Source organism: Urtica dioica, chromosome 1, assembly GCF_054948205.1.
Source record: "Urtica dioica subsp. dioica isolate 48M chromosome 1, U.dioica_male_clone48M_v1_H2, whole genome shotgun sequence".
NCBI classification, from domain to species: Eukaryota; Viridiplantae; Streptophyta; class Magnoliopsida; order Rosales; family Urticaceae; genus Urtica; species Urtica dioica.
The window spans coordinates 29069707-29096714 of NC_142756.1; the positions used below are offsets into that span (position 1 = coordinate 29069707).

Here is a 27008-nt window from a genome sequence, read left to right on the forward strand (position 1 = left end):
ACACAGATCCACCATTTGGGATGAACACAGATCCTGAAGTGGATTTCCTAGAATCCTTATCCCCCTGAAAATCGAAGTCAATATATCCCGTCATAGTCAGGTCAGTACCAGAATATTTAAGCATCAAGTTCCTAGTTCTCCGAAGATAGTTAAGAACATGCTTAATAGCAATCCACTGCTCGGGTCCATGGTTGGATTGAAAACGGCTAACTACGCCAATTGAAAAGTAAATATCTGGCCTAGTGCAAAGCATAACATACATGAGACTTCCTACGGCTGAGGCGTAAGAAATTTTTCTCATGTCATCAATCTCTTGTGCAGTCTTGGGAGATTGGTCCTTAGAGAGTGAGACTCCATGCCTAAAGGGTGTTTGGCCCTTCTTAGAGTCTTGCATCAAGAAACGATCCATCACCTTATCAATATATGATGCTTGAGAGAGCGATATGGTCCGGTTTTTCCTATCTCGAAAGATTTGGATCTCCATAATGTACGCGGCTTCTCCTAGATCCTTCATATCGAATCACTTTGCTAGCCAGATCTTAACATCAGATAACTTACCAACATCATTACCTATGAGTATTATATCATCGACATACAGTATCAGAAACACAACTTTTCCTTCTTGTATTAACTTGTAAACACATGGCTCATCTATTGACTGCTCAAAGCTGAAGCTCTTTACAGTCTCATCGAATCTAATAAGTGGACTTAAGCAACTCACAAACCTTGGTCTCTTGACCTTCTTCCACGAAACCGTCTCGTTAAACCATATAAATGCGTTCGTCAAGATTGCCATCCAGGAAGGCAGTCTTAACATCCATTTGCCAGATCTCATAGTCGAGAGCTGCATGTAATATACAAACTTTTGTAACGCTCGACTTGTCGATTTGAATAAAATAAACGAGTTTTATTTTGAATCAAATTCTTGTTGCACATGAGACGTCCTTCAATTTTAAATATCTTGAAAAAAAAAATAATAGATATGTTTAAGGTTGATGAAATTTCGGAATAAATATATGCGTGTAAACTCGATATTATTTTCCGAATAAAATTATTCGGAACATACTCGGAGACTTAATATCTCAAGAGTGAAAATAAATTCCGAAATCCCTTAAATATATTTAAGATAACGGGAATTAATGAGAATTTCTCGGTTATTTTTCAAGTTTATGTTTTTATTAATTAAGGACAAGTTTGAGAGGATTTATTTTGGAAGGACTTATGTGCAACAAATGAAGGACGAGATTGAAAGAAATTTTTTTTGAGGGGTTGTTTCAGGAGACGTGTGGCTCAATAGGAAGCTGTCAGGTGGAGTTCTTATCTTCTTTTTTCTCCTCTCCCATTCGGCCACCTCACCCTCTCTCTCCTCTTCTTTCTTTCTTCTTTTTTCTTCTTTTCTTCTCTTCTTCTTCCCTGTCGATCGCCCTGAGCTCCATCTGCAAGGAAAAGAAAAAAAAAATTGTTGCTTCCATCATCATCATCATCGATCCTCTTCACCAGCACCCGTACTCATCTTTCTTCTTCCTTCCTTCTCGTCGAGCGCCATCATCACCAGCCGAGCTCCTCCATTCGCGCGCGCTCCGAGCTGAGAAGAACGAGGTCGCCGAGAGCCACGGTGACACCGGAGCAAGAGAAAACGTCGAGGAAGGCGTGGTAACACATCGGGGAAGCTAATCTCATGGGTTGAGGTGAGGATTTCCTTTCCTTGGGTTGGATTCAAAGCTAGGGTTCATAGCTTGTGAATTTGGGGTTTTTGAATCGGAGTTGTTTTATGTGAAATTGATGGGTTTTAATTGGTTGCGGGACTTGATTAATGATGTTCCTAACTCGAAATTGAGCTTTTGTAATGGTTTTCCTGGGTTTGGTGATGATTTGGACGAAAATTGCTTTTGAACGAGGATTTATGGTTTGATTTGTGGGGTTTTGTTTTATGAGGTGTGTTTGATGTTCTCAAGGCGTTTTTAATTATGATTGATGCCTGGGTTTTGATTTATCGGGCCTGTTTGGGTGTTGTTTAATTTTTGACGAATTTTGGGTGATGAATTAATGTTTGGCCGTGTGAATTGAAGATGGAAAATTGTAATTTCTGCTGTTAGTCTCGTTCAGTGGATTGTGGTTTTAGGCATAAACTTTTGTATTGATTGAGGCTATGATGAGTTTTGGGTTATTGGTGAGGGTTGGTTTGGAAATTGGCTTGGCCGTGTGGTTGTTGGCCGTGTGCTTGGTTGAGGACGTGTATGTGTGTGTGTAATATTATTGTTGTTGTGGTTTATGATCAGAATTATTGAGGCCATAATGAATTGTGGGATTTTGATGAGTTTTGGTTTGGATTGTGATTTTGGCCGTGTGATCTAGTTTGGCTGTGTGATTCGGTCTGACTGTTTTGTGATAATAATTCTGAGCCTCGGAAACTGCTATGGTTGATTTGACTTGAGAAATTAAGATCGGGTCTGGATTGGTTAGCATGATTTGGATTTGAAATTGATTTGAGAAATTAGAATTGAATAAGGATTTTATGACAAGTTTAAGGATTTTATGACAAGTTATGTTTGGATTTGAAATTCGTGTTGGGTTGCTTGATTTGTTTGGGTTCGGGTTTTGGGTCGAGATGTCGGATTTTGATTTCGGAATTCATATGAGTTTGGAATTTGAGGAATTGACTCGTGATCGGATTTCCGCGACTTAATTACAGATTTAGACGGACGAGCGGGAATCGGAAGAGTTAAAGGCAACGAAGCCGGAAATTGAAGGTCGAGAAAAGAGTTATCGAAGTTAAAGCTCGATTAACTCGTGAGTCTTTTAATCGCTTATAGCGTTTTAATATTCTCGAAATTAAATCGTGAATTTCACTAGGTAGTTATTTCCTATATTTAAATAAATAATTTGTGATTATTTATGTAAAAAAAAAATGTTTGTGAATTTAATTGAATTATTCGTTTTGGAATTCTTGGTTATTTTTATTCGGATTAATTAATTTATTTAAGACTCAAAATTATGTTGTTGAATTTTATTTTGTATCATTTTGCGATACCGAAAATCATGGGTCTTAAATAAGTTTAACTTTCGAAAAACCGGAGAATAATATATTAAATTCTTGAATTCCAAACCGACTCGAAGCTAATCCCGATAACGAACCCTATCTTCTTCAAGTAATCTCGAATCCAACAACTAACGGACTTCCAACCTCGGATGCTAGTTCTTTCGACGTTTCGACAAGTGTCAAGTATCTCAGAGAACGTGAAAAGCAAGACATCGCTGGAAGTCGTCGAACTTTCTGTCGCACTATTTCAGGTAAGTGTTGAGACATAAGTCAACTACTTACCAATGGAATAATCCTGTTTACGTGCATTTACGTGTTAACAATAATAAAGAGTAGGAAAAGTCTTAAAAGACACAAACACCAAAGATTAAGGCTTCAGCCACTCTTTATGGAAAATTTAGTTGGGTTTATACCCATAGGTTCAAATGCTAACTTGAACCAGCCACGTTGCTACTTTGTTGTAGTTAGATCCCTCTGCTAACCATAGAGTTTGGCTAGATCTGAGGTGACAGGAGAGTATGTTGGACTCTCGGATTCGAGCCGAGGGTAGAAGTACCGGGAGTCACGACCTGAGTCTTCAATATAAAACACTTAACGAGCATGAAAGGGAAACCACAATTTTTCGGGATTTAACCCGAGTCACTCTCTTGTAAGTAGCATAAGTGTGTACTCTGAGAGTTGCAAAGTACCCGAACCCTAAAGAATTGATGTGTCGATGGTACCAAAAAGGATATGAACCCTGACGACAAGTACTAATTAGAGTGTGAACACATCAGTCATGCTCTAGAACTTGTTAGATTTGCATCAATGCACTCATATGTGCTTGTTTGTACGTCACATGTTACCACATGGCATTAGTCGCTTTATTTTTCTAAGTTAGACTCCCACTTAGTCACTTTATTTTTCTAAGTTAGACTCCCACTTAGTCGCTTTATTTTTCTAAGTTAGACTCCCACTTAGTCACTTTATTTTTCTAAGTTAGACTCCCACTTAGTCGCTTTATTTTTCTAAGTTAGACTCCCACTTACTGAGTCAATCGACTCATAGTTTTATGACCCTTGGTAATGTAGAGAAGGGCAATGCGGTGATGTGAATAACAGAACTGAAGACGAAGACCAGATGTGTATCTCTTGACCTTTTGGTTAATGGGAACTCACCCGGGATCAAATTACTATATAATATTTTGTGAAACTCTATTTAAACGATGCTCCCCAAACTATCCCTTGTATATATACTTAAAATTCGGGAGCTTGTGTATAAATAAGAGTCGCTATAAGGCTCTTATTCCTAAACTTTAAAACGCGAAAAATTTACCCTGGTTTTTCATATAACCACTTATAATACTTATGTATTATCGTATTATGTTTAATATAAGTATTATGGTTATTATGTTTATTTAATTCTATATCTGGTTGATATGAGAGATATTTTTATATTTATATCGCTGTTGAGACTTGTGACGTAATCCACCGCCTCGGCTTGTGAACCGGCGACGAGAGGTCGCGGGTCGTGACAGGTTTTGTGGTATCAGAGCCCATGTTTAGCCTTTTTCTATAGACATAAGATACACGTTTTCGGTACGGATTGTGGGATCATGCTGAGCTTAATGTTGCCTTGTTTGTTGATAGGACGTAGATAGTTAGTAAGCAGCGACATGATTACCCTTTTTGAAACTCGTCTGGCTAAGCCTCGGGAAATGTTAGTCTCTTTTTGGGAGTCTGTAGATTTGTGTGTGTAGCGATAGTTGCCATGTGACATGTGAATAGTGGATACATGAATGCAGGTTGTATTTATCTTTTTGACTTGATGTAGATATGATAAATGTTTACAAAATCTCGTTTTGAGTTAGGATCGTGTGTTGATATGTTTTCTTTTCTCGCATTCTTGAATGTTGTGACTTGGATTTTAACCATGCCCTCTTCCACGTATAGAATTGAGCAGGCATGGGCCCTAGACGAGACCCGTCTAATGCCGAGAATCAAGCTGGGCAACGGACGAAATCGGAAATGCCGTACAGAGGACGAGACCTTCCGACGATCTCCCGGAAGGAAGCTTTCCGTCGCGTTTCACACGGAAATTCCGTGGGTCCGGAAATGGTATTTCCGTGCCGAGTGAATATTCGACGGAACTTGACGGAACGCCTTCCTTCCGAGCTGCGAGAAACCTGCAACAATGGCAGACATGATCTGGGTCGTTGGATTTTATATCCAACGGCCCAGATGAAACCAAAAAAAAAAAAAAAAACTCAAACGTCAGGTCAGCGACCGGGTCAAGCGCTCCTCTGACATTTCCGCCACGTCCGCGGAAGGAAATTTCCGTCCTTCATCCAGCGGTAGACGGTTCTTCCACGAGGCGCAGTCGATGCTCGGAATTCCGTTCCGACGATTTTCTGCCGTCCGAATGCGCAGGATGAGCCGAGAATGTTACAGCGGCGGATCTCATGGAGATCAGACGCGCGCTGGAGAGACAAGCTGCTGACGCGACCCAGAGAGATGAGATGAATCGGAGGTTCGCGCAGCAACTAGAGGAGCAGAACTGCACGATCACAGAACTCTTAACAAGGATGAACGCGCCGCCTCAACAGCACCCAGCGCCTCCAGTTCCAGGAGAACGACTAGAGAATCCACCGCCAATGCATGTGGATCCTCCTGAGGAGCTCAACTTCCAGATTCCTGACGTCGTTCCTCCTGTGAGCGAGCCGGTATATGAGAGGTTTCATAAGCAGAAGCCTTCGACGTTTGATGGCCATGTTGATCCAGCTGCAGCTGAGAACTAGGTCAAGAAGATGCAGCAGATCTTCAACTACATGCAGCTGTCTAATACCGAGAGAATGGCTTGCGCTGTGAATCAACTGGAGGATGAGGCTAGGGGTTGGTGGGAAGTGGTGGCGTCGTCTGAGGATGTCCACTCAATGACGTGGGTCAATTTCCTCAATCTGTTCCATGGGAAGTACCCGAGTGAAGCTAACCTGTCGAACAAGGTACACGAGTTTATGAGCCTACGACAAGGTTCAATGTCAGTATCATAATATACGACAAAGTTCGACACGTTAGCAAGGTTCGCTCCTTCCCTAGTCCCTACTGATCGCGATGAAGTATATGCATGGGCTCAACGTGGATATCGTGAGCCAAGTGGATAGCGACGATGATGGACCTCACTCTTACGCCAACGCCGTGCAAAGAGCTTTGCGGATTGCTGGTTGGCGCGAGGGTGATCGGACTCCTGTACCGAAACCAACTACTGCAACACCGTTTGAAGCTGCGGGCCCAATGCATAACGAATCAAGGAAAAGATTCAGACCCCAGTCAAGATGAGAGAGTCGGCCGCAGCGAGGAGACGGAATGAGGTCCCAGTAAGGCTCGAGTTATCGACCTCAGGGATGTTCTGGGAACCGATCACAGTCACTGAACCAGAACAGAGGACGTGAAGATAGCGGACGGTCAGGGCCTCCGAGTAAGAAGCCTAGGACCTCTGGGAGCAATCAGTCGGCCGTGTGCCGAAGGTGTGGCAGATCGCATGAGGGAGAGTGTTATGCTCGTGCGCTAGTGTGTTTCAGATGCGGGAAAGAGGGTCATCTATCTCGGGTATGTGAGAATCCAAAAGTAAAGAACCCTGCACCCAAAAAGCAGCCGAAAGCCAATTCCAGAGTCTTCTCCATCTGTGAAGATGAAGTGCGAGCAGAGTCGTCCACCGCTGTCACAGGTCAGATTTTCGTGGATTCCTTCTCTGCATATACATTGATAGATTCAGGTGCCACACATTCATTCGTCGCATCTAGGAAGTCTGGTCAATTAGGTGAGCATCAGAAGGAATTCTCGTACCCGTTCGTCATGGCTACGCCTTCTGGAGAAAAGTACCAGTCATTATACTGCTATAGAGATGTGCCCATCCGAGTTCATGATCGGATAATGAAAGCAGACTTGGTAGAATTGGAAATGGTGGACTATGACGTAATCCTCGGAATGGATTGGTTAAGTACCCACCATGCAATCATAGATTGCCGAAAGAAGTCGGTTCTGTTCCAGAATCCAGGACTTGGACCGATGCAGTTCCAAGGTTGTTCTCGGAAATCGAGTTTTCCGATCGTATCGGCGCTGAAGGCCGTGAAGATGATGCATCAGGGATGCGCTGGTTACTGCTGTAGCACGAAAATGAACAACGATTAACTACCTCGGGCCGTTCGATCCAAGGCCGGACCAAGTGATCGCACCCAGGCCAAAATTGTGAACTCGAAAGTCTCGAGCTAGGTATTCTCCGATCAACCCGCCTCTCAGAGGAGGAAAGGGGTGAGGAGGTGGAGTGACCGTGCCTTTCGTGTATTGGCTGCCTACGTACCCGTGTGCGGGATCACGTCAGAACGTAGTTCAGGGCGTATGTAACGCGGAATGAGGTGCGGAGCTTGGGAGTGGGCGTTCTCAACGAAGGAGACGGGGCGCAGAGGAATCCTCGGCGACGTCTCAGAACTTCGGAAATCGCGGACGTGTCTAGTGTGTTAGACGCGTAGGGGATTTTCGATGGAAAACCCTAGGAGCGTGCCTGGACACTAATCTCGGCATTCGATCAGAGGGAGCGACGTCCGGGAGTCCCCGAGAGTGCTTCGGAACCTCTGAGAACGAGAGAGAAACTTATGGAGAGCGCTTCAGGCCAGAGATGGCATCAAAAGAAGCGGAGGAGAGTGAGAATTCGAGCGTATCGATTGGAATTAATTAGGTTGCTTCCCCCTCAATGAGAGGGGGTATTTATAGTTGTTTGAGGGCCTTAGGAGGTCCATTCCTCGTCCATGTGGGACTAGGGGCGCGCACACCGTCAAGAGGAGGCGCGCAGCATGTGCACGGTGCACAACGCGCGGTGCGCGGGATGCGCCGCATTGCGCGCGGCGCGACCTCAGCCAGGCGCGGCGTGCGGCGCGCGGGATGCGCCGCACTGCGCGCGGCGCGACCTCCGCCAGGCGTGGCGCACAGAGCGCGCCTGGCTGCATTTTCGTGGGCCTTCGTGGCCTTTGTTCTATCGGGCCCGTTGGGCCGTTTTTGGCTTCGGATATTTGCGCTTGTCGCGCGAAATACGAAAGTATCTATTCGACGAGCGAGATTTGATTCGAGGAGCGTGACTCGAGGTTCGACTTGAGGAGCGATGCTCGACTTGAGAAGAACGACCCGAGGCTCGACTCGAAGAGAATATCCCGCAGTTCCGTCCGAGGAACGAGGCTTGACTCGAGGAGAACGACTCGACTCGAGGAGCGAAGCTCGACTCGAAAGATTGAGAGTCTCGGCGCGAGGGCTTGCCGGCTACTCGTGAGGGAAGGCTTGCCGCTCCTCAGGACCTCCGGCCTGACCATCAGCCCCTTGAGCGGCGCGTCTTCTCGGCGTTCCGGGTTTTCCGAAAATGACCGACAACATTAGCCCCCAAGTTCGTTGCTTGGGAGGCTCCCGGCGATGAACTTTAAGTCTTTTTCCGTCGGGTGTTTGAGGAAACTTTACTTCGAAGTCCTCACTGTCAACCCTTTTTTTTCTTTTTTTTTTGGCGCGACTGCGCGGGGCTGACGCGTTTTGACGGGGAAATCCGACTTTTTGGAGGTCTTTTCCTCATTTTCCCTTTTGTGGGAGTATGATTTGGACTCATACCCCCTCAGAGGTCTATAAATAGTGGCTCCCTCCTCTTATTCTCCCACTTTATTTTTTCTCTCTTTCTCTACACTTTTTTTCCTCTCTCTACACTTTTGCATTATGGGTATTCCCTCCCCCTTCTCAACTGAGGATCCCGAAATTGATTTCTCTCTCTTGTTTCAGGACTTTGAGCAGGTAGAGGACGACCTCTTCGCGGGATCAAGGGAGGTTCTTTTGCACGTGGAGAAGAATCCAAGTGGAGTGGAGTAGTGGTTTGAAGAAGGCGAGCTGGGCGCGACTGCACTCGTTCCTTAGCCTCGAGAGGGGTGCGCGCCAACTGGGCGTGGCGCGGACGGGAGTGCCGGTCAACCTGAGTCCGTGGAAGCCGTGCCCCGCCTCGTGATCAACTTGTTTGGCGAGATGGCGCGCGACGTGCCCTGTCCTGACGCGGCAAAGTCCGACTTTGACGTTCGCTGCGCGCCGGGAGAGGTCGTTAGCGTGGCCACGACGACCCTGCTAGAATCGGTCCTAGACGAGATTGACTGCGTGGACGACTTTGGGCCAGAGTCAGAAGATCCCAGAGGCGACTCGGAGACATGTCCGGGAGCTGAAGGCCCTGCACCGGAGCGTCCCGAGGGGCCAATGGCGACAACCGCGGCCGTATTGGACGGTGGAGGCCCTTCCTTGGAGCCAGGAGGTGCTCAGTCCGAGACCCCTGACGCGGAAATGATAGTGTCGGCGAGGTTACTCGCTAGGACGGAGTGGTATCCCGAGGAAGACTTTGCTGCTCCCGAGGGCTTCGATTGTTCGGGGGTCGATGCTTCGAGCTCGCTCACCTACCGAACATTCATCGACCTCAGGGAGGCATACGCCATTCCATCGTCCGTGGCGCTTCTCCGTCCCTTGTTGGACGATCATCCTTTTCGTCCACGCCATGGATTCGCCGCAGTTTCTGTCGCAAGTCTCAACTGCGGGTTGCGGTTGCCGTTCCAGCCCATCGTCCAGCAGCTCCTCGCGCGATTGGGGGTGCACGCTTGTCAGATGAGCAATGTGTTTTACCGCATGGTGGCGATGTGTCACATGGAGTGGCATTGCCAGACTGAGCGGGCGATGACCGTGAGCGACTTTCGCAACCTTGTCGCGGTCTTCCCTGCGCCCGGGCAACCCAGTTTCTTCATGGCCCGCGATCACCGGAACACTAAGCTGATCACGGATTCGGAGAAGCATAACCGGAGAGCGTGGGTGTGGGTCTCAGCCGAGGCCTTGACCGAATTCTTCGGCGACGCGGGAGCTGACGATCTTGACTTCGTGAAGGAGATCCAGTGAATGTCGGAGGCTCGGAAAGCTGGTGAGCGATTCCGCTCGTCTGAGCTGATGGCGTCTACCGGGTGGTTCTTGCCTTTTCCTCTCGTCTGTGACGACAGTCAGCGGGCGGAGAGCGCCCCTAGTGCCGTGTCATCTCCCTCGAGCGGTGGCCTTCCAGGTACTTTTGGTGTTCGCTCTCTCTATTTTTGTTTTAGTCTAGATTTTTGACTTTGTTCTTTTTGTAGCTTCCTCGGCTAGGGCAAGGGCTCGGGCGTGCCTGGCGAAGGCTTCTCGAGACCCGAAGTCATTGGCGGCAGTCTGTTCCCGGATCGCGGCGTGGAATGTCCGAGAGAAGTCCAACGTCGGTCATTCGGCGGAGGGTGGTCCCCGCGCTTCCTTAAAGCGACCCTCTTCCTCAGCTCTTCCGGACACGTCTTCGGATTCGAAGCGCGCGAACTCGATGATCGAGCTAGAGGCTGTGGAGGTCAGGGGGAATGTTCCCAGGGGCTTGCGCAATCTTCGATGAAGATGTGGAAGGGCATCGTGGCCAGCAACGATGTGGAGTTCTTCCGCCACGGCGTCTCCGACGCATAGAGAGTAAGTTCCCTATGTTTTGTCCTTTCGCTTTGATTTGCTATGATCTTGTCTTTTGCTGACTTGTCTTTTCGCACTCTCAGGTGCTTGCACGCGCGACCCGGGGCGAGAAGATTCTTCACGACCTCATTCGACGCATGGGCCTTGCCCAGGAGGAGCTTGCTCAAGCGAAATCTCAGCTAGCCCATACCGAGCGAGGTTCTCACTCAAAGGCAGAGTTTGCGAGTCTCCGCGAACAGCTTCAAGAGGTTCGAGTGGATCTAGGAGTTACCCAAGGCAAGTGCGACCGTGCTCAGTCAGCAGTGGCGAAAATGGCCTAGGAATTAGCGACGGAACGCCAAGCTCTTGAAGTGGCGACTCGATCGACGGAAGTCTTCCGGAGCGAGGTACGGGACCTTCGATGCCAGTTGGAGTCGCGTACAGAAGAAGTGAGCATTCTTCAGGGTCAGCTTTCAGCGAGCGAGGTTGCCCGTGTCCGAGCAGAGCGCGAGCGCGACTCCTTGGCGGAGGAAGTGGCTCGGGTCACCGTGGAGAAGGCTGCGGCGGAACAGCTCGCGTCTGACCTACAAGACGACTTCGACGTCGGGATCTAAGAGGCGAGGCACGTGGCGGCAGTGGAGTGTCGGGACGCTACTGCTACCGAGAATGTTTCTCGGGGGGTCACCTTCCACTTCTTCGACTCGCTGTTCCCACCGCTCGACGGGGTCGAACCCTTTGGTGACAATCCCGCCGAGTGAAAATATTTTTTATTCTTTTATTTTTTTCGCGCAAGTGTTTAGCGCATGCTTTCTTTTAGGAATTTTCTTTCAGCGCACTTGCTTTAGCGTTTGCTGTCTAGGATTTTCGGGGCAGTTGCCCTCTTTTTTATAAAACATTATTTTCTTTTATGAACGTGTTTGCTCATTTTTTGTTATGGCGTGCTTTGATGGACATGCATCTTCTACCAATGGTCTCGGCATATCTTTTGTCTTAGCAGGGTTTCGCCTCAGATACACCGACCGTTTGAATGGTTTGCGTTCTATAAGCGTTTCAACAGCGAATTAGTCATGCCATGTAGGTATCTTATGTGCGCCATGTAGGCGTCTTAGGCGTGCCATGTAGGCGTCTTTGTTGCGCCATGTAGGCGTCTTAAGTGCGCCATGTAGGCGTCTTAGGTGCTTCCCGAAGGACGGCTTGGTTGCGCCATGTAGGTGTCTTACGTGCGCCATGTAGGCATCTTAATTGCGCCATGTAGGCGTCTTAGGTGTGTCCCGATTGACGGCTTGGTTGCGCCATTTAGGCGTCTTACGTGCGCCATGTAGGCGTCTTAGGTGCATCCCGAGGGACGGCTTGGTTGCGCCATGTAGGTGTCTTACGTGCGCCATTTAGGCGTCTTAGGTGCATCCCGATGGATGGCTTAGTTGCGCCATGTAGGCGTCTTAGTTGCGCCATGTAGGCGTCTTAGGTGCGTCGCGATAGACGACTTGGTTGCGCCATGTAGGCGTCTTACGTGCGCCATGTAGGCGTCTTAGGTGCGTCCCGAGGGACGGCTTGGTTGCGTCATGTAGGGGTCTTATGTGCGCCATGTAGGCGTCTTACGTGCATCCCGAGGGACGACTTGGTTGCGCCATGTAGGCGTCTTGGGTGCGTCCCGAGGGACGGCTTGGTAGCGCCATGTAGGCGTCTTACGTACGCCATGTAGGTGTCTTAGTTGCGCTATGTAGGCGTCTTAGGTGCGTCCCGATGGACGACTTGGTTGCGCCATGTAGGCGTCTTTCGTGCGCCATGTAGGCGTCTTAGGTGCGTCCCGAGGGACGGCTTAGTTGCGCCATGTAGACGTCTTAAATGCGCCATGTAGGCATCTTAGGTGCGTCGCGATAGACGACTTGGTTGCGCCATGTAGGCGTCTTACGTGCGCCATGTAGGCGTGATCACGCCCAAATTGTGCAATCGCTAAGCGGTCGTTGGTAGCACAAAGAAAGCGGAGTCGTATCCACGAGGAGGCTAAAACTGAAAATGAAAACTAAAACCAAACGTCAAGTGGTAAATGAAATATAAAAATGAAAAAGATTGTTGTAGAGATTAAAAGGTTTATAAAATCAATGAGAGGAAAACACAAGGCGTCGGGTTACTCAATTGCTCCGTTTACCAATTACCAATACGGTTCCACACTGATAACTCAATTACAAGTTTCACATCCCAAACAAGTAATCGGAAAATCAACGTTAAGATCAACCAAAAAAACTCATGTATTAATTTAAGAACAAACTCTTTCAATTTAAACCGTGAATAAAATCTCGTTGACTAAACCAAAACGACGATATATCAAAGTGATTATAACGCAGTAAAGAATTAGTCTAACACAATAATATTCTTTTCACAAATTTCATAGGCAATCCCTAAACTTACAATATATCGAATCGACAGAATTGTAATAAAAGAAAAGCAACGAAATAAGTGTTATAAGAAATTGATACTCTTTAAAAATCACATAAATCAAGCATGACTAAATTCATATGAAAAATAAAAGAGTATAATTTTATGAGAGGAGAAAAGAGTTTGATTCATAAATAATTTAAACATTAAAGCACAACAAGTGGAACCATAATCGGTTAGGTAAACTTACACAATTGAGATCACCCATAGCCCTGCTTAGAAACTTAGCCAAGAACACAACTCATTCTCACAAAATTCTAGAGAAAATATGAGAGAATAAAATGGTATTATTTAACTAATTCTCGGAATAAAATATATGGTGTCCAAAAACTAAGCCAAAACCTCTTATTTATAGTGTTTTAGAGGTGGCAAAATAAAGGGAAACTAAAATAAAATGGAAACTAAATATTACACACATAAATGGTTATTTTCAGAATTGATCGAGTATTATTTGGACTGATACGCGTGAATCTGCTGTGGGTAGTCACCTCTGCCATGTGTCCTGTTGTAACTTGTTGCTTTGAAATATGATAGACATGTGGCAGTATTTCGTTGGGGAATGCCATTGTTCATGCTTTTTGATTGGGCGATACTCTTGACAGCTTGTGCACTTGGTGGAGAATTACTTTCCTCGTCAAGATTGTGAGTCTGGATATGAATTGATGTGCAAATCATCTATGAAAAGGAAAAGTGAGATCATGCACGTGAGGAAGACTTTCCGATTATGAAGATGACGTGAAGAGCACGCAGGAAGGAGAGAGCATCTGATGGAGGATGGTTGTTCTTCAATTGTTGGGCTTATATTAGCATTTAGCCCATTTTCCCCACACTTAATAATCCAACAAAATAAAATTATCAAATTAACTACTAGTAGGAATAAAAATGTACAAAAACAAATATTCTCTAATAAACATTATAGTCTCTATAATCAAGAAAATATTTCGATTATTTTTAATAAATATTAACAATGTAGCACAAAAATAGTACACTTTTGTGTACTAATCACAACTGTTACCGGTCCATCTCGGCCCGGTAGAGCAACGACGGCCATGATAGCAACCACCCCGAGACTCCCCCGACGCACGGCCGACCTCCGGCTCATGAGCTCGACCTCGGCCTCAGCTCGACCTCGGCTTGGTGAGCTCGGCCTCAGCTCGGCCACCTTAGCTCGGCCTCCTTAGCTCGGCCTCCTTAGCTCGGCCTCAGCTCGGCCTCCGTAGCTCGGCCTCAGCTCGGCCTCCTTAGCTCGGCCTCAGCTCGACCTCAGCTCGACCACCTTAGCTCGGCCTCAGCTCGGCCTCCTTAGCTCGGCCTCAGCTCGGCCTCCTTAGCTCGGCCTCCTGAGCTCGACCTCGGCCTCAGCTCGACCTCGGCCTGATGAGCTCGGCCTCAGCTCGGCCTCCTTAGCTCGGCCTCAGCTCGACCTCAGCTCGGCCTCCTTAGCTCGGCCTCAGCTCGGCCTCCTTAGCTCGGCCTCAGCTCGGCCTCCGCGTCTCCAAGGCCGCCTCAGAGCCGGCCCTCGTCTCCAAGGCCGACCCAGAGTCGGCCATTGCCTCCAAGGCCGACCCAGAGCCGGCCATTGCCTCCAAGGCCGACCCAGAGTCGGCCATTGCCTCCAAGGCCGACCTAGAGTCGGCCATTGCCTCCAAGGCCGACCCAGAGCCGGCCATTGCCTCCAAGGCCGACCCAGAGCCGGTCATTGCCTCCAAGGCCGACCCAGAGCCCGCCATTGCCTCCATGGCCGACCCAGAGCCGGCCCTCGGCCAAGGGGATGCCCAAAATACCCCTTGGTCGCTTATAAATATTGGGGTCCCTCCCCATGTCCAGGTAATCCATTCTTGAGTACTGAAACGCTGCCGAACTCATACCTCGCTCGTTTCTCTCAAGCCTTGGCCTCTAAACACTTAAAACCTCTATGTCCACCTCAATCCTAGTAATGTTGAGCGTCGAAGAGGTAAACAGAGGCACCCCCTCTGTTTCCCCTTTGTAGTTCACACCTCTTTCTGCTTGCTTTTCAGGTGCCGGGACGAGATTAACACCACCAACAGCTAAGGGACGGCTTGGGATACCAAGCCCGACACGCTCGAGCCGAAGTGAGACCACTTGGTCTGGCCTTGGGTCTAACCACTTTGGGCTCCTAAATAGTTGTCCGAAAAACAACGACAACAACAACCCCCAACCAGCTTATTGCTAGTCTCTAGCAATTCAAGCGAAGACAGTCATGTCATAGAAAATATTCACAACTTTGCCTAAACATTTCAATTAAAGAGGTTATTAAGCATCAAAATCTGCTATCCAAATTATTTTGGCTATAACTACAAAGTGTGTGTATGTGTGCGTCCCAAACCAATCATTTTACCACAATGCTTGATACAAAACAACTTTGAACAACCCTCAAGTGTCGGCCTCGACTTCACTAATCCTCACGGGTTATTGATTGTTTTATTTACGTGTAGGCTAGGATTCTCTCTTGTGAAGTCGGAAATGAAAGATGACACTCAAAATATGGGAAGGTTATTTTTTTAGGACAGACAAGCAAACTAAAATTGATCACAAGATAGAAAAATCAACCGCTAAGAGCCTTCCACCAATCATACCACAAATCCAATATTGAGATTTCTTCGAGACTAAACACGGACATATGTACAAGTGATCTAAGAGCCAATATAAGAAGAAGAGAAGAAAACATGAAGAAAATGAGAAGATTGGATATTATGAAGAAAATAAGAGAGAGAGAGAGAGAGAGAGAGAGAGAGAGAGAGAGAGAGAGAGAGAGAGAGAGAGAGAGAGAGAGCAAAGAAGAAGAAACAAAGACTGAGTTATTCATCACTTTTTTTATTTATTTCTTTTTTCTTCTTTTTTTTCCTTTTATTTGGCTTTTTTTTCTCTTTTTTTTTTTTTTCAGAAACAAACAAATATAAAATAAAAGAAGACGATTTATACGGAGTAGAGGGTGGAGAAAGAACATAGAGAATGACTAAAGAAGAATGGAAGAGAGAGGAAGAACGAAGAAAAATTGGCTCTAAGTATAAAGTATCCATGTTTAATCAAGAATCGTCTCACAAAATATCCAAACAAACCACCAACCATGTAGAGAAGCTCTAAGCAGTGACTAAACCAATTCAAATGATCAATTAAAGTTCGCAAGCTGTTTTCTCATCTCACTCACTCTTATGAAATATGTTGTGCCTAAACATGAAGGTTTATCTCGGCTAAAATGTATCAAATACCATGGTACCACGATGGTTTAGTACGAACACACACACAAACTCTGAAAGTCATTTCCTAATAATGAAGATAGCAAAAGTTGATGCAAAATAACCTAATCAATCTCATATTCAGGCAAAATCATAAACATTTTCACAAACGGAGACTATATCTAAGCATGAATGCAAAAGACTAGCTCTAAGCATGAATGAGTTAGCAACCACCCCCAACCAAAATCAAACAGTGTCCTCATTGTCACAAAGATAGAAAATGAAAAGAGTAAGGATCAGAGTACACCTGGGCAGCGACCAACACCGAAAACAGCTCATCATGTGTGTGAATATCTGAGATTGCGCAAAATGATAACAAAAAAGGAAAACAAAGGAAAAATATGAAGATAAATAATAAAAATGAAAAATAAAAAATATGAGAAAAGGATACAGGGAGCATGTTGGCAGACTAAGGAGACGATCTTCCAAGATTCGAAACATGTTTCAGACCCTTCGGCAAATGGGCCAACTTCATCATTTTGGTCTCCTCAGTTGATGGCTTCGGATTCTTCATATGGTATCGTGATCGTTTACATCGTGATTTCTGAAACTTAGATCCTCTTCTCTTCGAGTCCTTAAGTGTAGTGAAGTTTTCACTTATCTCAAGATGGTCGGAACTCTTAGAGTCTTTCAAGGAGCCCTTGATTGGATTAAGAGTTCTTTATGACTGGACTTCCTCGAGTGTATTGATCATGAATGTTTGAAATCCCTCGTCGTCATGAGATTGTTTGGCGACATTGAAAATGTTTATCTCTTGAGTCATGTTCCCAAATGAGATTTTCATAAGACCATTCCTACAGTTAATAAGAGCATTTGCTGTAGCTAGGAAAGGTCGTCCGAGAATGATGGAGATCTTTGACTCTTTATGAACCACATCATCCGTGTCTAGAATAAGAAAATCCACCGGATAATAGAATTTATCAATCTGGATGAGAACATCTTCAACTATCCCTCGTGGCTTCTTTACAGATCTATCTGCCAACTGCAACATTATCGATGTTGGTTTGATCTCTTTTAGACCCATTTGCAGGTAGACAGAATATGGCATGAGGTTTACACTTGCACCCAAATCGAGTAACGCTTGGTCGATTTTATGTGTCCCAATGTTGCATGAGATAGTAGGACATCCAGGATCCTTGTACTTCGGAGGCGTTTTTTGTTCAATGATCGCACTAACTTGTTCCGTCAAGAATGCAGTCTTTTTAACGTGATGACGTTTTTTCATGGTGCAAAGATCCTTTATTACTTTGGCATACGCCGGGACTTGTTTGATCACATGCAATAATGGAATGTTTACTTGGACTTGTTGCAAGTTCTCAAGGATCTCATTATGATTTTCCAGTACTTTCCTTGTTCGAAGGGCTTCGGGAAATGGTACTTGTACGGGAATTACTGGTGGTGAAGTAGCTTGTGGAGTATCTTCTTTGCTTCTCAAGGCTTCGCAGTTGATTGGTTCAATGTGTTTCCCGCTCCGAGTGATTATGGCATTGACTTGCTCGATGCTATGATCGGTCTTTGAGGTTTGAGCCATGTGAGTTCCTTTAGGGTTCATTTGGACTTTGGATGGAAGTCTACCTCGCTCTTGAATGGCAAGAGAATTTGTGAGATTTGTGATTTGACTTAATTTCTTTGTTCTCTTCCATTAGTTGTGTGAGGGTAGATTCAAACTTTTTATTTGTTGCATTTTGTGCGTCCATGAATGCCTTCAAGGTATCTTCAAGTGGGCTTCTACTCGGAAAAGAGTTGAATTGTTGTGCCTCATTCGATCGTTGCGGATTTGCCACTGATTTCCATTGGTTTTCAGAAGATTGTGCTTGGTTGTTGTTCCTCCAACATAAATTTGGGTGGTTCCTCCAGCTTGGATTGTAAGATTCAGAGTAGGGTGAATAAGGTTTATTGTAATTCCCAAGGGCATTACATTGCTCCTCGTACACCCCTCTCATTTCAGCATATGATGCACAATCCTGAGGTTGGTGATCCACGCCTCCACAGACAAAGCATGCATTTTGGACTTCAGCTTGTGCAACCAAATGGATTCCTCTACCATTTTGGGACTTGAGGACCTCCAATTGCCTAGTCAAATTCTCAACTTGGGCTTTAAGGTTGTCCTCCTCCTTTAATTGGTATACTCCAGCTGGTCGGGACCTATTAGTGCTTTCAGTGGGATTTGGCTCGGTCCAAGCGTCAGTCATTTCAGCTAGCTCGTTGAGGTACTCAATCGCTTCATCGGGATCTTTGTTCAAGAATTGTCCATTGCACATAGACTGGATTGACTTGCGTTCATCACCCGTAAGACCAACATAGAAGTAACTCACGAGGCGCCAACTCTCAAAGCCATGGTGTGGGCACATATTCAACAGATCTTTAAATCTATCCCAAGCCTGGCGAAGTGATTCACCGGCTTTCTGGTTAAACATTGAGATCTGTCGTTTTAGACCGTTAGTCTTATGGTTGGGGAAAAACTTGTTGAAAAACAACGTAGTCATCTCCTCCCAGGTTCCAATAGACTTTGGTCTTAGAGAGTATAACCAGCTCTTCGCTTTGTCCTTGAGGGAAAATGGGAATAATTTCAACCTCATGATGCTAGTGACATCTGGGCGGCTATAGAAAGTTGCCACTGCCTCCTCGAATTCTCGAACATGCACATATGGATTCTCGTTTTCTAGCCCGTGAAAGGTTGGCAAAAGTTGGATCATGCCAGGCTTGAACTCGTGATTTGGCGCGTTAGGATTGAAGATGATGCATGATGGGATCGCAATTCGCGCCGGATGCAAGTACTCATTAAGGGTTTTGACATGATTGTCCTCTATGTGTGCCATTGGGTTTAAGAAATTATTTGGCAACGAGATTGGAGAAGATGGATGGGAAGAAGAAGAAGAGGAAGTTGACGAGAGATACAGAGACTTAGGTGTTTCTTGAATATGGTCAAGGTCTTCGTTGGGTTTCTTAGCAAAACGACCTAGTTCGTCTCTAAAGTGGCTCATTCACTTCTCTTTTTTTTTAATATTTTTTTTTGTTCGAGGATAAATATGTAGTAGTATGAATGGGTACTAAGAATGTTCCCAGGCCAACAGGAAAGGTTACTATGATCCCACTTTAGACCCAAGCCTTTCTAGACAGAACTCCCCGAGGTTTCCAGGCTAGCTTGGAGGAGATTGCAAAGCAAACCTTATTTAACAACCAGTCTTTCTAGACAAAACAAGACTCAATATTTTCCACCACACACTACGCATATACCCGTCAATTTTTAGTGTTTTTTATTATTTTTTTATTTTTTTATTTTTTTATTTTTTTATTTTTTATTTTTTATTTTTTATTTTTTATTTTTTATTTTTTATTTGAAAACCTAGTAAAAAGAGTAAAAAAGAAAATACCAAAATTAGTAAAACTAAATCTAACTAAAATAAGAGGAAGATTCTAAGAATAAAACTAAAAGGGAAAAAGAAATAAAAGAAAAGATCAATCTCTATAACTATTTTAATTAGGAAAAAAAACGTAGAATATAAACCTAAGATATAACTATCAACGTCAGAACAATTTAACAGCAATGAAATCAAACTATTCTATAATAATATGCTAAAATCTGGAAAGAAAAAAAAACAAAACAAAACGTGCAAGACAGTTTTTTTTTTTTTTTTTTTTTTTTTTTTTTTTAGCGTAGAAAAAAAAATAATGAAAGGAAATACCTACCTCTTGTCGTTTAATTCAAGAATTCAATCGTCGCGCCTCCCCGGCAACGGCGCCAAAATTTGATCACACCCAAATTGTGCAATCGCTAAGCGGTCGTTGGTAGCACAAAGAAAGCGGAGTCGTATCCACGAGTAGGCTAAAACTGAAAATGAAAACTAAAACCAAACGTCAAGTGGTAAATGAAATATAAAAATGAAAAAGATTGTTGTAGAGATTAAAAGGTTTATAAAATCAATGAGAGGAAAACACAAGGCGTCGGGTTACTCAATTGCTCCGTTTACCAATTACCAATACGGTTCCACACTTATAACTCAATTACAAGTTTCACATCTCAAACAAGTAATCGGAAAATCAACGTTAAGATCAACTAAAAAAACTCATGTATTAATTTAAGAACAAACTCTTTCAATTTAAACCGTGAATAAAATCTCGTTGACTAAACCAAAACGACGATATATCAAAGTGATTATAACAAAGTAAATAATTAGTCTAACACAATAATATTCTTTTCACAAATTTCATAGGCAATCCCTAAACTTACAATATATCGAATCGACATAATTGTAATAAAAGAAAAGCAACGAAATAAGTGTTATAAGAAATTGATACTCTTTAAAAATCACATAAATCAAGCATGACTAAATTCATATGAAAAATAAAAGAGTATAATTTTATGAGAGGAGAAAAGAGTTTGATTCATAAATAATTTAAACATTAAAGCACAACAAGTGGAACCATAATCGGTTAGGTAAACTTATACAATTGAGATCACCCTTAGCCTTGCTTAGAAACTTAGCCAAGAACACAACTCATTCTCACAAAATTCTAGAGAAAATATTTCGGAATAAAATGGTATTATTTAACTAATTTTCGGAATAAAATATATGGTGTCCAAAAACTAAGCCAAAACCTCTTATTTATAGTGTTTTAGAGGTGGCAAAATAAAGGGAAACTAAAATAAAATGGAAACTAAATATTACACACATAAATGGTTATTTTCAGAATTGATCGAGTATTATTTGGACTGATACGCGTGAATCTGCTGTGGGTAGTCATCTCTGCCATGTGTCCTGTTGTAACTTGTTGCTTTGAAATATGATAGACATGTGGCAGTATTTCGTTGGGGAATGCCATTGTTCATGCTTTTTGATTGGGCGATACTCTTGACAGCTTGTGCACTTGGTGGAGAATTACTTTCCTCGTCAAGATTGTGAGTCTGGATATGAATTGATGTGCAAATCATCTATGAAAAGGAAAAGTGAGATCATGCACGTGAGGAAGACTTTCCGATTATGAAGATGACGTGAAGAGCACGCAGGAAGGAGAGAGCATCTGATGGAGGATGGTTGTTCTTCAATTTTTGGGCTTATATTAGCATTTAGCCCATTTTCCCCACACTTAATAATCCTACAAAATAAAATTATCAAATTAACTACTAGTAGGAATAAAAATGTACAAAAACAAATATTCTCTAATAAACATTATAGTCTCTATAATCAAGAAAATATTTTGATTATTTTTAATAAATATTAACAATGTAGCACAAAAATAGTACACTTTTGTGTACTAATCAAGGCGTCTTAGGTGCGTCCCGAGGGACGGCTTAGTTGCGCCATGTAGGCGTCTTTAGTGCGCGATGTAGGCGTCTTAGTTGCCATGTAGGCGTCTTAGGTGCATGATACGAACCTCGGCCGACTAAGCTCTGAGACCCGATACCCCAATAGCACAGCGACGTATCATCTACAATTTAGGAACGAAGGTGGATCGAATGACGCCACAGACGGATGCGAATGGCCGTCTGATGAGTCGGTCTCGAACTCCTACACGCACCGCTTTGTAAGAGACTCGAATAGTTCTAAACGAACCAAAGAGAGAATGAAAATCCTCAGAGAAAAGTATTTAACTCGAAATCAAATTGTCTCCCTTCCATTCAGCCTAAAGGCTTAATTTATAGAGTTTATAAAGGCAAATTCGCAGCTCCATGGGCCCCATAACCTAATAAGCCCATTTAGCCTTATTTAAGCGCTAATAAACATAAAACAAAGGACCAGCCCAATACACACATATATGAGCTTTTTAAATAACATGTCTTGGCCCAAATAACATAAACTGAAAATAGAAAAATAGGAATAGTTCGACTAATTCAATTCAGCCCAAATAACGTTCTTCATTGGTGTTTCTTGGCTTCCTTGAATCCTCTCATTTGCGAGCTTGTCCCCTTCTTCATCTTGGAGCTTCATGATCAGATTGTTAAGCTCCTCCTTGAATCTCCTCGCTCGAGCTCTTGTCACGGGTGCTTCCGGCACTTGATATTTTGCTTGCGGCTCCTTTTGGGGCATGTCCTCATCATCCCCCTCGTCTTGAAAAGGATTTGCCCTCAAATCATGATCTGCATCAAAAGGAGATAAGTCAGTCACATTGAATGTAGCACTAACATTATACTCACCTGGAAGATCCAATTTGTAGGCATTATCGTTGATCCTGCGAATAACTTGGAATGGTCCATCGCCACGCGGCTGTAGTTTGGACTTGCGTTTCTCCGGAAAACGCTCCTTGCGCATATGTAACCAGACCCAATCACCAGGTTCGAAAATCACTCTCTTGCGGCCCTTGTTGGCTTGCTGCGCATACTGCTCTGTTCTTCGCTCAATGTTGAGTCGTGCCCTCTCGTGAAGCTGCTTAACAAGCTTTGCTTTCTGTTCACCATCTAAATTCACATGCTCAGACATAGGAATAGGAGATTAATCCAATGGCGTTAGTGGGTTAAAACCATAGACAATCTCAAAGGGTGAGAATTTAGTAGATGAATGAATAGCGCGGTTATAAGCAAACTCAACATGTGGTAAACAATCTTCCCAAGTTTTGATATTCTTCTTAATTATTGCCCTCAACAAAGTCGACAAGGTTCTATTAACTACTTCGGTCTGACCATCAGTTTGGGGGTGACAAGTAGTCGAAAACAACAACCGAGTACCCAACTTAGCCCATAAGGTCTTCCAAAAGTAACTTAAGAACTTGGTATCCCTATCCGAGACAATCGTCCTAGGCATGCCATGCAAGCTAACAATCTCTCGAAAGAACAGATCAGCAACATTAGAAGCATCATCGGTTTTGTGACATGGGATAAAATGTGTCATCTTTGAAAACCTATCAACCACTACAAAAACAGAGTCACGACCTCGTTTAGTCCTAGGCAAGCCTAACACAAAATCCATAGATATATCTACCCAAGGTGAGCTAGGAATAGGCAAAGGTGTATACATACCGTGCGATTGAACTTTCGACTTAGCTTTCCTACATGTGACACAATTACCACAGATCCTCTCAACATCACGCTTCATGCGAGGCCACTAAAAGTGCTCTTGGATCACTCCTAGAGTTTTTGCTATCCCAAAATATCCCATAAGGCCCCCACCATGAGCTTCCCTAACTAACAACTCCCGAAGAGAACAACTAGGCACACAAAGTCTACCAAGCCTAAACAAAAATCCATCATGCCTAAAGTAATCTCCCGACGCCATCTTCTCACACTTCGTAAATATCTCACTAAACTCTCGGTCTTCTGGATACAACTCTTTGATATGTTCAAAACCAAGCAGTTTAGCATCTAAAGTGGAAAGTAAAACATACCTTCGAGAAAGGGCATCGGCTACCACATTCTCCTTACCTTGTTTGTACTTGATGACATATGGAAACGGCTCGATGAACTCCATCCATTGCGCATGCCGTTTGTTGAGCTTTTGTTGTCCCTTCAAGTACTTCAGTGACTCATGGTCGGTGTGGACCACGAACTCTCTTGGAAAAAGGTAGTGCTACCAAGTCTCTAAAGCTCGAATCAATGCGTACATCTCCTTGTCGTAAGTGGGGTAATTAAGGGTGGCCCCACTCAATTTTTCGCTAAAATACGCAATCGGCCGTCGATCTTGCATGAGAACTGCTCCGATTCCCACGCCGGACGCATCACACTCAACCTCGAATGGTTTATCGAAGTTAGGTAATGCGAGACAAGGAGGGTTGACTAATTTTCCTTTGATTGCGGTGAACGCCTCCTCTTGTGCTTGCCCCCATGCGAACGCCACATGTTTCTTCATCACCTCCGTGAGCGGGGCAGCGATCGTGCTAAAATCTCTGACAAAGCACCTATAAAAGCTCGCTAAGCCATGAAAACTCCGTACTTGTGCTGCATTTGTCGGTGTCGGCCATTCTTGAATAGCTTTCACCTTTTCCTCATCTACCTGCACTCCTTTAGAACTTACAACAAAACCCAAGAAAACAACGTGATCGGTGCAAAAGGTGCACTTGTCAAGGTTAGCAAATAACTGTTCACGTTTGAGTACAATAAAAACCTCACGCAAGTGTAAGACATGATCATCCAGGGTCTTGCTATAAATCAAAATATCGTCCAAGTATACCACCACAAATTTACCAATGAACGAACGCAAAACATGATTCATAAGTCGCATAAATGTGCTAGGTGCATTAGTCAAACCAAAAGGCATCACTAACCATTCATACAACCCAAGTTTAGTTTTAAAAGCGGATTTCCATTCATCCCCCTCTTTCATTCTAATTTGGTGGTACCCACTCTTTAAATCAATTTTAGAGAAAACACACGCACCATGTAATTCGTCTAGCATATCATCCAATCTAGGAATGGGAAATCGATACCTGACCGTGATGTTGATGGCTCGGCAATCCACGCACATCCTCTGGGATCCATCCTTCTTTGGAACTAGTAGAACTGGTACGGCGCACGGGCTCATGCTCTCTCTAATGTACCCCTTTGACAAAAGCTCCTCGACTTGACGTTGCAACTCCTTCATTTCCTCAGGGTTGGTTCGGTAGGCCGGTCTGTTTGGAAGCGAGGCCCCGGGTACAAGGTCAATCTGGTGCTCAATCCCTCGAATCGGTGGTAGTCCTGTTGGCATGTCTCGAACAACAACGTCCTTGAACTCCTGCAAAAGAGAAACAATGGCCGTAGGTAGGACCTCACCATGTTGGTTAGAGAATACGGCAGCCTCCTTGTACACAAGTAAAATCATCGGCTGTTTGGCAAAGAAGGCTTTCCTCATATCACTCTGTCCCGCAAAGAAGTTGTTTTGTTTTCTCTCACCGATTTTGTTTTTCATGACCCCATCTCTTCTTTAACTCCCCACTTCTCTCTCGGGTTTTCTCTCTGGGCTCTCTTTTTTTTTCTCTCTGTTTTTACCTCATCCCTTGGTTCCTTTCCCTTCTCTAGTGCCCTAAACCTTTCCCTCTCTTGTTGCATCCTCAGTTGATCTTCATGAACTTGCTTTGGAGTAAGGGGTGCGAGGTTGATGGTACGATTCTTGTGCCTGAGGGAGTACTTGTTGGTGTAGCCGTCATGAGTCACCCTCCGATCGAATTGCCACGGCCGCCCCAAAAGTAAATGCCCCGCGTCCATTGGTGCCACGTCACAGAGCACCGAGTCCTCATAGTTGCCAATCCGAAAACTGATAAGGACTTGTTTGTAGACACGTACCTCTTCACCATCATTAAACCACTGAAGCTTGTAAGGACGAGGGTGATTTGTCGTGGGAAGTCCAAGCTTCTTCACTACAACAACGCTGGCTATGTTCGTACAACTCCCTCCATCGACGATAACACTGAACACCTTCTCACCAATATGGCACCTGGTATGAAAGATGTTTTCGCGCTGCTCCTCATCATCTCGTACAACCTGTGCGTTCATCGTTCGTCGAGAGACCAACACGAGCTCTGCCGGTGCCTCAATTTCCTCGTCTGATTCCTCGTCAGGCCACTCTTGATCTTCCTCTTCATCGTCGGTAACCATCTCTCCGGTTGGAAGAATCGTCATGCTCCTCTTATTCGGGCATTGGTTTGCGAAGTGACCAACTCCCTGGCACTTGAAACACTTGATATCACGATTTCTCTAAGATGTCATCTCCGGTTTCTTTTGAGCACTGGGACCTGGACTAGATGTGGTTGGGGCCGTGGAAGTGCTTGGCTTGGCTACGTCCCCTCGTGGTTTGAAACTGCTCTTCTCGTCTCGGTTGAAGGTCTTCTTCCATGCAGGTTGTTCTGAGAATCGGTTTCCCCGCATGCTACCCCTCGTCTTGAGCTGCTTCTCAATCTTGACGGCCAAGTGAACCAAATTCTCCATCTCGACATGATGCTGCAACTCCACCTTATCTGCTATGTCAGGGTTCAGCCCGTTGATAAATCTGGCCATGGTAGACTCGCGATCTTCCTCTATGTTTGCTCGGATCAAGGAAACCTCCATTTCCCGGTAGTACTCCTCAACACTGCGAGTGCCTTGCCGTAGGCGCTGAAGCTTCTGATAGAGCTCTCGGTAATAGTGGCGAGGCACGAATCTCTTCCTCATGATGGCCCTCATCTCATCCCAAGTCTCTATCGGCTCCTCTCCAGCCCATTGCCTACACGTCACCAGCTGATCCCACCAAACAATAGCATAATCAGTGAATTCAGCAGCGGCAAGTATTACCTTTTTGCGTTCGGTGTAGTTGTAGCAATTGAACACAAACTGGGCTTTCGTCTCCCATTCAAAGTAGGCGTCCGGGTCTCTTTTCCCTTGGAATGTTGGAATCTTTTGCTTGATGCCACCAATTCCTCCGTCTTCTCTGTCCCTTCCTCCTTGCCTTCTTTCGAACACTCTTTCGTTTCGTCCTTGTTGTCGCTGATTTTCGGACAACCATTTAGGAGCCCAAAGTGGTTAGACCCAAGGCCAGACCAAGTGGTCTCACTTCGGCTCGAGCGTGTCGGACTTGGTATCCCAAGTCGTCCCTTAGCTATGAATGTCCCTTGAGTTCGTCCAAGCACCTAAAAAGGAAGAGAGAACACGTGAACTACAAAGGGGAAACAGAGGGGGTGCCTCCGTTTACCTCTCCGACGCTCAACATTAGTGGGATTGAGGTGGAGTATAGAGGTTTTAGAGGGTGAGAGGCCAAAGATGAGCGAAACGAGTGAAGTATGAGTTCGACAGCGTTTCAGGACTCAAAAATGGATTACCAGGACCAAGGGAGGGGCCCCTGTATTTATAGGCGTGGTTTGAGGCCCCCTTTGGCCGAGTAGAGCATGAGAGGAGCGAGTGGAGGTCGAGCT

General features: G+C 44.8%; 3 protein-coding genes, 1 long non-coding RNA gene, 1 other non-coding gene and 1 pseudogene across 5 annotated transcripts; 4 read left to right on the plus strand and 2 right to left on the minus strand.

Moving 5' to 3' along the window:
- Positions 1 to 1027: 1027 nt before the first annotated feature.
- On the plus strand, positions 1028 to 2992 carry LOC149407861 (uncharacterized). The gene is made up of 2 exons (XR_016297232.1): positions 1028 to 1688; positions 2693 to 2992. It is a non-coding gene; the product is annotated as an uncharacterized LOC149407861 (long non-coding RNA).
- Positions 2993 to 5825: 2833 nt separating this feature from the next.
- LOC149407862 (uncharacterized) lies at positions 5826 to 7206 on the plus strand. Its single transcript, XM_089622328.1, has 3 exons — positions 5826 to 6020; positions 6115 to 6344; positions 6597 to 7206. Exons 1-3 carry the CDS (start codon positions 5826 to 5828, stop codon positions 7204 to 7206), a joined length of 1035 nt encoding a protein of 344 aa, XP_089478454.1.
- A 1523-nt stretch (positions 7207 to 8729) lies between these two features.
- Positions 8730 to 11393, plus strand: LOC149407863 (uncharacterized). Its single transcript, XM_089627722.1, has 3 exons — positions 8730 to 10126; positions 10194 to 10545; positions 10626 to 11393. The coding sequence occupies exon 1, from the start codon at positions 9064 to 9066 to the stop codon at positions 9967 to 9969; it is 906 nt and encodes a 301-aa protein (XP_089483848.1). The 5' UTR covers positions 8730 to 9063; the 3' UTR covers positions 9970 to 10126; positions 10194 to 10545; positions 10626 to 11393.
- Positions 11394 to 16875: 5482 nt separating this feature from the next.
- Positions 16876 to 19198, minus strand: LOC149407864 (uncharacterized). Its single transcript, XM_089622338.1, has 2 exons — positions 17996 to 19198; positions 16876 to 17850 (listed from the first exon to the last, which is right to left on the minus strand). Exons 1-2 carry the CDS (start codon positions 19196 to 19198, stop codon positions 16876 to 16878), a joined length of 2178 nt encoding a protein of 725 aa, XP_089478464.1.
- Positions 18546 to 18652, plus strand: LOC149407865 (small nucleolar RNA R71). The gene has a single exon (XR_016301821.1). It is a non-coding gene; the product is annotated as a small nucleolar RNA R71 (small nucleolar RNA).
- Positions 19199 to 21168: 1970 nt separating the features above from the next.
- LOC149407866 (uncharacterized) lies at positions 21169 to 26283 on the minus strand (annotated as a pseudogene).
- Between the last annotated feature and the right edge of the window lie 725 nt (positions 26284 to 27008).

Excerpts from the sequence above, each read along its gene's own strand:
- LOC149407864 (XM_089622338.1), bottom strand. The coding sequence starts at position 19,198 with ATGAGCCACTTTAGAGACGAACTAGGTCGTTTTGCTAAGAAACCCAAC. Across the intron at positions 17,851-17,995 it reads AAAACCAATGGAAATCAGTG|AGAACAAAGAAATTAAGTCA; the intron begins GCAAATCCGCAA and ends AACTAATGGAAG.
- LOC149407863 (XM_089627722.1), top strand. The coding sequence starts at position 9,064 with ATGGCGCGCGACGTGCCCTGTCCTGACGCGGCAAAGTCCGACTTTGAC.
- LOC149407862 (XM_089622328.1), top strand. The coding sequence starts at position 5,826 with ATGCAGCAGATCTTCAACTACATGCAGCTGTCTAATACCGAGAGAATG. Across the intron at positions 6,021-6,114 it reads AAGCTAACCTGTCGAACAAG|TCCCTACTGATCGCGATGAA; the intron begins GTACACGAGTTT and ends CTCCTTCCCTAG. Across the intron at positions 6,345-6,596 it reads AGGAAAAGATTCAGACCCCA|ATGCGGGAAAGAGGGTCATC; the intron begins GTCAAGATGAGA and ends AGTGTGTTTCAG.